The sequence below is a fragment of the Gossypium hirsutum genome, chromosome D13, assembly GCF_007990345.1.
Source record: "Gossypium hirsutum isolate 1008001.06 chromosome D13, Gossypium_hirsutum_v2.1, whole genome shotgun sequence".
Lineage (NCBI taxonomy): Eukaryota > Viridiplantae > Streptophyta > Magnoliopsida > Malvales > Malvaceae > Gossypium > Gossypium hirsutum.
This window is the reverse complement of record NC_053449.1, coordinates 26,584,209-26,596,127: the sequence shown is the minus strand read 5'-3', so window position 1 is coordinate 26,596,127 and position 11,919 is coordinate 26,584,209. Positions and strand designations below refer to the sequence as shown.

At 32.6% G+C, this 11,919-nt stretch overlaps 2 protein-coding genes across 5 annotated transcripts; one reads left to right on the top strand and one right to left on the bottom strand.

Annotated features, from left to right (window-relative positions):
• The first annotated feature begins 1,516 nt into the window (after nt 1-1,516).
• LOC107926006 (uncharacterized) lies at nt 1,517-8,106 on the top strand. 4 transcript variants are annotated; one of them, XR_005922853.1, is made up of 3 exons: nt 1,517-2,288; nt 2,384-7,507; nt 7,582-8,106. XR_005922853.1 is itself a non-coding variant. In XM_016856775.2 (3 exons), the coding sequence occupies exons 1-3, from the start codon at nt 1,877-1,879 to the stop codon at nt 2,470-2,472; spliced, it is 354 nt and encodes a 117-aa protein (XP_016712264.2). In that variant the 5' UTR covers nt 1,618-1,876; the 3' UTR covers nt 2,473-3,068. The 4 variants fall into 4 exon arrangements, 1 of the variants encoding a protein (XP_016712264.2); XR_005922854.1 differs by having other exon boundaries at nt 7,585-7,955; XR_005922852.1 differs by lacking the exon at nt 7,582-8,106 and having other exon boundaries at nt 1,609-1,839; nt 2,099-2,288; nt 2,384-3,068.
• Nucleotides 7,924-11,191, bottom strand: LOC107925997 (uncharacterized). Its single transcript, XM_016856765.2, has 4 exons — nt 10,878-11,191; nt 10,545-10,717; nt 9,007-9,205; nt 7,924-8,451 (listed from the first exon to the last, which is right to left on the bottom strand). The coding sequence occupies exons 1-4, from the start codon at nt 10,954-10,956 to the stop codon at nt 8,201-8,203; spliced, it is 702 nt and encodes a 233-aa protein (XP_016712254.1). The 5' UTR covers nt 10,957-11,191; the 3' UTR covers nt 7,924-8,200.
• Nucleotides 11,192-11,919: the final 728 nt, after the last annotated feature.

Here is an 11,919-nt window from a genome sequence, read left to right as displayed (position 1 = left end):
AATGATATCAAATCATTTCTATAATTAAGGGATTTACATAATCTCTTAGATTACAAAATCAAATCAAATCTTATCAAATTTTATTCCCCTTAATCTTTTATGATTAATTTCCCTTTTACCATGGTAGCCTAATTTTTCATATTTGTTTCATTGGACCACCCAAGCTTCAAATAGATAGGCTTCTCCATCAGTTCTTTGAATCAGGCCAATTCTCGTGGGTCAAGTGAGCCCCATCTAATCGATAGACCTCCATGGGATGTACCTTGTGCAATAGTCACAGGCTTTGAACTGTGGCCCGTGACTAGGGGTGTGCAAAATTTGGGTAAAATCGAAAAATTTGATTAACCGACCGAATTCAGTTAATCGGTCGATTAACCAAATTTTTTCGGTTCAACCGAAAAATTTAATAAATAAAACTATAATATATATAAATAGGCCCATTATTCACCTAAACCCAATCCAAACCCAAGTATCTAACCCAACCCAATTACCCAATTACCCAATTACCCAACCCAACCCAATCATAAAAATAACAAATAATTTAATAAATAAAAATAAAAATAATATATAAATAGGCACATGTTTTTTTTTTTGTAGCTTTAATGCAAATGGAGATCTTTTGGAGAGAAGAAATGGATACAAATGGAGAATATTAAAGACTTACATTTCAATTATGTGTTAATTTCAAGACTTATGTAATGTTTTTAATTATGTAGTGATTCAAAGACTTATGTAATGTTTTTAATTATGTAGTGATTCAATTCGGTTAATTTGGGTAATTCGAGTAATTCGGTTAATTCGAGTAATTCGGTTAATTCGGTTAATTTTTAACCAAAAATAAAAAAACATATAATTTTCGGTTAATTCGGTAACCGATTGAATTAACTGAAAAAATTTTGGTTCAGTTAATTTTTTTGAAAAAATTTTGATTCGGTTAATGATTAAAAATTTTGAAAGGTCGGTTAATTCGGTTAATGTTATTTTGGGTCGGTTAACCGACTGAAAACCCCTACCCGTGACACACAGACCTCACATGTACTTAGTAGATCTATACAATACATACGGTTCGCTAGGTCAAGGTTCACAAATTAGCAGGCTGGACATGCATGATCCCCTAGAACGCTAGCTCGGTTAGGAGATACGTGTTGAGTCTTTTGTGGGTATACCATGAGGTTTGCTCTGTAGGTATAACATGACATAATATATTAATTTAATAGTATAGTAACTAGTGTTGTACTTATCTCAAATGATTAAACATGATTTATTATGTAGTACTAATAAAATTATTAATAAGTTTAATTTTAACGATTTGAAATTTAAAGTTTTATTTTTTTTTATGATTTGGGAATTTAGATTTTAATTTTATTTTTATTGATTAAATTTTAATATTTTTATTGATATTATTTTTTATTAATATTATTATATTTATATTAGTTTTTAATTTAGAATAGATTTATTTTTTTTGAAGCAAAGACTGACTGGGCTTTATTAATAATAAACAAAGAAAAACAGATTTGGGCCCAAAAAAGTAGACCCACGTCACATTACAAAACAAAGCAGGCCTAAAACAAAGAAAACAAAAAATATCAGCAAAGTTTAATTTGAAAAAACTAAATCGATAGACTTGCCCAGTCAAATCATACTGGAAACCGTGATAATTAATGCTTTCCACTTTCCCAAGCCTGCCGTTTCCAATAACCAGAAAAGACCCCGATTTCTAATTCATTTCATTGTCTTTTCCTCTCCATGAAACCTACTTCCAACCCTTGTTCAGTTAAGTTCTAGCAGCCATTCTTCTTCCATCTGTCGCAAGGTGAAGCCAGGGACCGTTCCATTCAGGTATTATTGTTCTTCCCTTCTTAGACTCTCCGTAGCTATGGTATGTGCAAAGCGATTTGCTTCCTTTCTTAATGTGTCTGAAGTGAATCCATCGAAAATGTTCCGCAATAAGGTGAATATTTCGTATATATGCAGCGATTTCTGATTTGTCCATAACATGATTCCTGCATTTTTTTACTATTGAAAGCGCGTCCTCTTCGATTATTGTTTCTGATAAACCCATCTCCATTCCTGTTTGAATTGCACATAAACATGCCAGGGCCGCTGCTGCAAAAGCAGATCCAACATTCTCATGCAGTTTCGATCTTACAATCAGGACCCGATCCTCCCCATTCCTTGCTACAACTCCGGATGCCAATTGAGATCTTTGCTTGTCAAACGCCCCATCATAATTAATCTTTATGGTTGTGCCAGATGGGGGTACCCAGGTCGTTATATCAACATTTCTTGTAAGTCCACTTCCTTCTAAATCGTCCATTTCTTTTATGTAGCTAGATATGAATATAGAGATCTCCCTTGCTGATTGGGTCTTTCCTTCATATAGTCTTTTATTTCTATCCGTCCAGAGGGCCAAAAGGGCGCAACAAAACAACCTTCTTTGATACAGTGAGCTCTCTTCAAAAACCTAGATAAGCCATGTAAAACTATCAAAGTCTGGTTTTTGTAAGATCCATTGCATCCCTAACAGAGACCAAACTTCTACGGAAACAGAACATATTCGAGAAACATGATCCATAGTTACGATATCTATATTGCATCTGGGGCAGCCCGTGTTGGACACTCTTCTTTTGTGATTTAAGTTCACAAGAGTAGGGATGAAATTCTTTGATATCCTCCATATTGTAATTTTCAATTTAGTAGGAAGCTTTAGGCTCCAAAGTTTTTTTGTATAATTTTTTAGAAGTGGCCCGTAACTCATCTAAAGTAGGATCAAAATTACCTCTATGTAATAGTTTATAGGCGCTACGGACAGAGAACTCTCCTGAAGGCTCACCTCTCCACACCACTATGTCATCATGTCGCTCTGTTGCCAGGGGAATCTGCAAAATCCTAGCCGCATCTGCTGTCGAGAAGGTATTGATGAGCTCTTTATTCCACTCTATTGATATTATCTATTAGTTCCAAAGCAACAGACATATTAGTATTGGAAGAGTTAGGATTTAATCTGTAATAATTGGAACCTGGTAACCATGTATGCATAAAAAGAGATATCTTCTCCCCTGTACTAACCCTCCAGCCTAAACCATCCATTAATAAACCCCGCAAAGCCTAAGTACTCTTCCAGGTATATGACAGCGTAGTTACCGACTTCCATTTGGAAAATCGGACGTGTGAAAATATTTGGCTTTTAAAACGCGAGCTAAAAGTGAATCTGGATTGGTAATAAGTCTCCAGCCTTGTTTTGCCAGTAGGGCAATGTTGAATTCCTCTAGATTCCAAAAGCCCATTCACCCTTTTGCACCAGTGAATTCCTCTTCGCCCAGGTTCCTTTTGCCACTAGAATTTTGCAATTATACTATCCACTGCATAGAGATTTAGGGAGCAGAAAGCATGCTATAGACTAAGTTGTCATAGCTTGTAGAACTGACTTTATAAAAATCTCTTTTCCCCCTTCAGAGAGAAAACGAATACTCCACCCATCAATCTTTTTCTTCATTTTGTCCTTCAAAATCTGAAACAAAGCTTTCTTATTTCTTCCCACCGTGCTAGGAGGGCCTAAATGTTTCTCTGGATTATTCGAATATCTCACACCCAATCTTCTAGATATCATTTCTTTATCATCTTTAGAAGTATTCGAACTATAAAAAAAAAATAGAAGATTTTTCAAAATTAACACACTGGATTGACCACCCCACGTATTCCTGTGAGACCTCTTTTAAGATTTGAGTCCACTCACAGTAGTCTCGCCAAACAGAATACAATAATCTATAAAAAGCAGATGCGAAATCACTGGACCCCCGTCTACCCGCCTTAGATCCTTTTTGAGAAGCTTGTTCTTTTGAGGAAGTCGCATTAGAGCCCCTCGCTATAAATTAAAAAAAAGAAAGGACTCAAAGGATCTGCTTGTCGGAGTTCTCTAGAAGGACAAAAAACCTCCCCTATTCTCCCTTTAATACTCACAGCGTACGAGATATTCGAATAATCCAGCCCACGAATATCTCACTTCATAATCAAATCAATCCATTGTCTTTCAAGTCCCATATGAACCATTATTGCTTGAATAAAACCCCATTTAACTGTCATAAGCTTTACTCATGTCCAGCTTGAATGGATTTATTTTTATTTAGGTTGGGTTTTGAATAATGTTTAAATTAGGGTTTGGGATTGGTTGGTATTAGGTTTGAGTTTGGGTTTAAATATTTTATATTTAATAGGTGTAAATTTGGTTAATTTGATTTTGACGGATTTGAATTTCAAAACCGAAACCAAATTATTAACATCAAATAAATCGATTACCCCACCCCACCTTAATGCATACATGAAAACTATTTGATATAATATAATATATGGTAGGAGGGCTAACTTTCTCGCTATGGTAGCTCGATATAACCCAATACGAATTGCATGTAAAATGATGCTACGGAATGGGTAAAGATGATGATGAAGAGAAATAAAATACTTGTATACCTAATTGCAGTGAATTTATTTTCTTGCTAAATACAAAAACTGACTTGGAAATTAAATTAGTTTTTTGGAATTATTATTTAATTTAATGCAACTAAATAATTGAAGTTTGTAGTGAGAATTATTTAATGAGGAAATCAAATATATTTCCTCATAAAATATTAATATGGTAAGGTACCCATTATTATATTAGAATTAGAATTGAGAAAATTATTTAATTTGATAAATTTAATTAACTAGTAAAGTAAATAATAGTTTGGGAAATGAACAAATAATTATTTAGTTCAATAAACTGTAAGTGTTGGATAAAAGTTTAGAACGCAAAGATAATTGTACCCAATATGCGAGACAGGTTCAAAAGCTCATCCTGAGGGGCGCTAACCCAGTATCCCATAGTGTTGTTGTACCGTGTATTCCACATGTAGTGAAATATTGTATTTTTCTATTAAATATTATTATTTTATTAGACTTTGTTTAAGTAAAATTCTGTACCTGTTCTCCAATAAGAGCCATTCACCTTCCATAACTCTTAACCTCCATCATCAAGTCTTCATCTTCACCATTTAACAATAAGCATCACCACACTATCATCTTTAATCCCATCGCTCGAGACCCTGTATTACCGTGTACATACAACCGGGCTCTTCACCTGTAACCACCACCGTACTTCAACTTACCCATAACACAGCCAAACACCACAATGATTTGGCTAGGCAGTTCAAGTTGGGTTCCGGTTAAAAGAAAAGTATACCTAAACTTAAAAATCAAAGTCTGAAATGGCAGCCTTGAACAAGTCTCACGCAACTTATGCTACTGCCAAATCTCTTTGCTTCTTTCCACTAAAACGGTGGCAACACCGATGCTATTGTCGTCAGCTTCATCTCGGAATAGCATGATCCTCCCACTCTAAACTATTTGTTTTGTGGTTATTATATTATCATGTTTTCGACATTTCATTGTTAATCTATCTTTTCATCATTGGTATGTGGTTTATAATAGTTATATATGTTAGTCTAATTTAGTGGCATTTGGTTTAGCTCCTGTTAAACCTATTTCTAAGATAAGTTTTAAACCGTATATTCTTTGGTATAGAACAATTCCTTTATCTGATCTTGCCACTTTCACACTAAGAAAGGAATTGATGGTGTGGTGATCTTTGTTCTTAAAATGTTGATGCAAAATCCCTTTTTATTTTGAAAACATATTAGAATTATTTCTAATTGTTTGGAAATTTATTGTTGGTCGGTTCATGTCCTGATGAAATTGTTTCTTTACTTGGGCTATCAAAATGGATCATGAATAGGGTTCATTTGTAATAAGTTCGATCCACGTACGTGTGACATAATTGACAAATCATAAAGAATGGTTCAACTAAGATTTTAAAAACTCCCTAAGCCTCAATCGAGTTGCTTGAGGTAATTTGATAAGTATGAATATCTTATTATCTCTTTAGAAGCTTTTGGAGCTGTTAGAAAAGTAATTTATAAAAACTTTTATTTGATAAATGCTCAGGATAATTAATGATATAATTTTAGTTTTTAAATAAGATTTAAAGCTTATCAAAATTCTGTTGGATGGACTTTTGTATTAGCTTATAAATAGTCTGCTTGTTGCTTCACTTATAGAGAAGTTTTATGAGTATCTTTGTTGACAGCTTTGTTGTGTTCATGTAATTATTTTGGATCACCTTTTTTAGATATTAGTTGGAGTTGATTGTATTGTGAGATATTTGGATGAGTGATTCATGATAAATAAGATTGGTATTGGGGTTGTAATTATTTCTTTATTATGTAAGGGTAGATTGGACTTAATACGTGATCCGGACAATTATTGGATAAAATCATTCACTAATTGAGACTTTATAGACGTAAAACTGTTGTGTCTGAACTGCATTACTAAAAATCAATTTTTTCTACTTTTATTTTTACATTATATGTTTTTCATTGTAACTATCATTACAATAGATATTAAATAAAATTAATTTATCAACAGATTAATTATTCTTCACTAGTGATAAGTCATCAACATGATCTATATTTGCTTACCATCCCTTTTGGTGACAACAGAAAATTAACGTTTAAGAGAATTTCTATGATAAAAAGTGTTTTAGATAAGTTATAGACATTCATATTTAAAGGATTTATATTATTTTTTCTTGAGTTGTCACATCAATTTATTATCACATTATCACACAATATTTAAAGAGACCTGCAGCGAAACATTTCTAGTTTTATGTCTAAAAGATTAAAGCTATACACATGTATGATTCATAGCAATGTTTTATTGGTATGAAAATACATATCAACCCATAAAACAATACATACAAAAAATTCTTTTAAACGGAAAACTGAATCGGAGTATAACGATATGAAACCCATAATTTTACGGATAAAAAATACATAATAAACCAATATTTTATAAAAATAAAGGCTGGGGGTAATGTAGCTAATGAGTGTAACGTGGTGAGAATATAGGAAAGACGCTTTACTAGCAAGTGAGTACATTTTGGTGATAGAGAAGTTTTGGATTAGATGCTCTAACGCCCACCGGTCCTCAGCTTCCAGTAAAAGCCGCCTATCTTTTCCTCTAAAAACAGATTCCATTCAATGAAGGTTCACCATGGGAGAATCTCCCTCCAATGTTAACCATCATTTAGGAATTTTTGCCACTCCCTTTTTGTTATAACCCAGGGGCAGCAAGTCCTTAGAGCTTTACTTGTAGTAACAGTAATGGAGGAAACACTACTCATTGATAATTATATTTCTTGGTTCTATAACTGTTACGATGAACCAGGTTCATTGTTGGATATGTTCCATCCTTATCCTGTTCCCCATCCTCACTATCCGGAAGAGACGGAGAGACAATTGGAATACGATTCCCGGTATTGGTTACCGGAATCTGACTCTTTCTGTGGTGGTAGCTACTGGGGAGACTATCTGTTCTCCGGTAGCGGGTACTGCAGGGATGACGATAGATGCAATGACCCCATGGTTAACAGAGAAGACTGCAGCCAAAGAGAAGAACAGTATCAAAGTTCTAGCAGGTATAATCATGAGGATGAATTTAGTCAACCTGATTATGATTTTAATCCTTGGTCTTACCATCTATATTGTGAAGAAGTTGAAGAAGATTCTTACTGCAACTATGGAGAGGGACCGAGAACTACAAATGGCCACTGCACCGATGAAGTGGGACTTTGCGATGGCATCTTCGGGTACTTCCCTTGTTTGCTTCGGGAACTAAACGAAATACAGCAATATGAAGTGATGAACTAGATGAAACACCAGAGACTCATGCAAGTAAGCAAAAATCATTTCAGCACCTTCATCCTCCATAACCAAGGTGAAAACAACCCAGATAGCTCCTAGCTCGTATGATGTATCCATAATTGCAATAATTTAGACAATATTAACGAAAAAAATAATATGTTAAACAGTATGCAAGATGATACTCAGCTACTGATGAATGGTAATTCCATTGAAGTGCTACTTAAAAGCAAAAAGCATCTTCTTCATTACAAGACTTGGAACCTAGATACTATTTTAACTAATAGATTTGCCAATAAGGCCACAAAGCTCACCTATACACATATCTGTAGCCACTTTAGTATTACAGAGTTGTTCAAATGTATATCAAAATTTGCACAAAACAAGTGCCGATTTCTTTTTTCCTCCCACAAGAAGCAAAATTTATGTAAGGTCAACTTACTATACAGGAGGTAACAAGGTTATTTCATTCATATTACAGTACCAAGGCCTAGTTCATCCTCGATATCATCTCCTTCTTCGAATAGCTTCAAGAACCGAGCTTGATCCTGTTGACGCTTCTTTTTTTGCCAGTGTTTATTTGCCATCACCAGTCCAATTATTGTTACAGTTGAAACAACCGCAGTAATCACTAAAACAATAAGAATACGTAATCCTTTCCCATCGTCATCGTCATCGTCCTCATCCTCAATGTTACGCTTTTCTGGGGTTGCATTGGAAGCTACAAACACACAGTAAATACCAATTTTTAAATACATACTCTAGAGTTAAACACAGCAGTATTGCAAAAGCAAGCGTGCACTGAAGTAAATTGTTAGTTATTGTTATTGAAGTGTTGACCTAAAATTTGTCATTTTATTTTATATAACTTTAAATGTTGCGGTTGATCTTTAAATTTATTATTGATTGAACATAATTTATTAAATTTTCAATAATTTTGATTATGTGATTAAATAACAAGAAAAAAAATTCACCTTGTTGTTTTAATTGTAGCAATTAATGATATTATCAATTTATTAATAACATTATGCAGGCAAAGATCAAATTAAAATAGATAAATTAAATTCCAAATATGAGTATAGTATAATCTTACCCTTCTATAATAAATAATCACGAAATCTAATGCAAGCACAAACCAAACCAACAAGCTTTAATCTCAATATAATAGCAAAGGTTTTAACTAACCTCGCCCTGAATTAGCTCTTTAATACGGTATAATAGCACCTAAGCATAAAGTTGGAAAAATTTCATGAAAAAAAAAAATTAAAAACCTTACCCCCCGGAAGAGATGGGCATTCTTGACAGTGGAAAGTAACATTGAGTTGATTCTCTTTAAACAATATATATTTTCCAGCTGGAGCTTCAAAGTCGGTAGCACAAAACTCCCACTCCGCGTATACATCATCTGTTTTAATGACGTCCTTCTCGTAGAATCCACATCGCTTGCACTTCTTGCCATCCAATTGTGTCAGGGGCTGAAATCACTAACACTACACTTTCATTACACACTCTTCAAACAAACTATTGCCATAAATGCAAATTTGATATGCAACAAGCCGACAATTTTAAAGGATTTAGAGGAAGTAAAATGCAATATCACACTTTTCCCCAACATTAAGTCATCCAAGGTGAAAATAGCATGAAGCTCGCAAGGTCAACCTAGACGGTTTGGTATTTCATTTAGCTTCCAAAAACATTAAAATAAACGACGCATACTATTTAATATTTTATTTCTTTTAAGCATTAAATTTACATAATTGGTGAAATCATTTTATAGATTAAAAAGTTAATATTTATTAATTTTGTTGATGTGACATCCACGTGATAGTTCACAAATATATTATGTTAGCAATTAATTACTTTTTAAAAAATGAAATATATATTTTATATTTTTTTAATATTACATTTTTAATTTTTAAATATTTTTAAAATTTTTATCAACTTTTAAATTTTTTAAATTTTAATTAATTAATTGCTAACGTAATAATATTTATATGACAATTCATGTGTATGTCACATAAACAAAGTTAATAAGTCATTTATTTTGAGATTATTTAATATACAATGTAAATTTAAAAATTAAAAGAAACCGAAAAATTAAAGAAAGAATAAAATTATTATTTATATAAAGTTAGAGGTACAATTAAATAATTGTGCTAATAAAAGAATTTTAAAATTTAATCAATTCCTATGTAGTGATTGAATGCATAATAAGGATCTATATTACGCCAGCATCCGTACAAAAGAGAAAATTCAAAGATTATAACTTCCAATGAGTTTCCATTAGCAAAAACAAGGTATTTTAGAGTATATGATACGAATAATTAGGAAATTAGATTTTAGGTCACTTGTTTTACTACAAACTATCATATGGGTCATAAACTTTTAATTTCATCAAATTAAATCACTAAACTTTTATTATTGACAAATTAGGTCACTTATGCCTATTCTCTTGAATAAATTTATGGTTCAAAATGTATATGTGACTCATTAATTATGTTCATGAAATAGTCAATTACTTATGCATGCTGATACAAAATTTCCCGTTAGCATAAGTAATCTAATTTCTTAATAATCGACGTTCAGAAATACATAAATATCAATGTTAAGTTCAAGTATGTTATGGTAAAATCCTAACCAATAAACATAAGTAGAAGCATAAAATTTCTAAACAGAACAACGGAAGACACCCTTTTTAAACTTAAAACTAGGCATAAATCTCTGTTTTAACATCAATTCTCTACTAATTAGTAATAATACGATCAAGAGAAAATAGTTTTGAAATTTGAAAATCAAGGTGCATTATTTAAGAACCTGCCAAGATTCTTGTCCCTTGAACGAATAAACGACGTTGATTTTGGTGACATCGGGCAACAACGTGGTGTTCTCTCCTTTACATTCGAAATAAACAGTCGGTTTTGAAATCCAATCATGCGTGCGGAATATTTCAATTGAATCCAATGTAACCTCAAACGATGAAATTAATCCTAAAATAAATCAAAGAAAAAGAGAGATTCTTACATTTCGAATTTTCAGCTCAATAACATGAATTTCATATATTAAACGAATCCTAAACAACAATCGGCTACCAGAAAACAAGTCCGGAATTCCCGTTTCTGTACATTTTTCTCGGGAAAGTTATATTACCTGGAAAACAGCCAAACAAGATCCACCAAACGAGAAAATGGAAGGAAATTCTTGAATTTAGCAGATGGGGATTCGACATAGCGAGCTAAAACAATTCGATTTCTCGATAAAACAATGCAAAATGGAAAAAAAATGAACAATAAAATCACAGAATATTAGCGGTCCTTTCGTCCCTCTAATTTTCTTTTATTAATTAAATATTTGTTAAAACGAAGAAATTCAGGAAAAAAACTATAAGAGAAATGGCGGTATTGAAAGTTTTTTTTCCTTTTTTGCGTGAAGAGAGAGAAAAGAAAGCCAAAAACTAAAGAAACAAAGATCCGTTGCTGACCGGTTCGCGCTGCGGGTAATTGGACGAAAGGAATGTACACGTGGCCACATCGTAAGTGGCTTAAGTTCGTTCGTTCAATTGGCCTGTTATGGAACACTAGGAATACAATGTTGACATTTATTTTTTTTTTCCAGATTATTTTCTAAAACGTGTGCTTTTTTTTTTCAATATTAAACAATTTCATCCACATGCATAATTTTGTAACGAAATTTGACATACATTCCCTAGGAATTAAGTGATAACTGTATACTGAACTTAACATCTATGTGTATTGAAGTTAAAGTGAACTTCAAAGATTCCATCAAGGATCTTGTACTTCACTTGATACGGGTTTGACCTTAGTTGGCCTATAGGTGTTAAGGTTTGGCTTTAGATTTTGTTCGCCAACTTCTCCCAAAACTTATAAATCCCTTCTACTTCCCCTATTACCCCATCCTTTACAGATTCAAACCTTAATCTCTTCAAATACTTTAAAATTATTTCAATACTTGTTACTATAACTCAGTTTATTCTGTATGTGTGTTTCCCCCTACTATTTGTTATTATTAGTGTAATTCATTTTTTTCTTGAATATGTTAAATGTTATATTATTTTTATTGTAATGACAACAAATTAAATTTTTTTGTATAATATGTTATTAAAAATTATTAAATTTTGTGGTATTGTTCCCATGTTAGTATTTTAATATTTTACAACCTCAACTAACAAGAT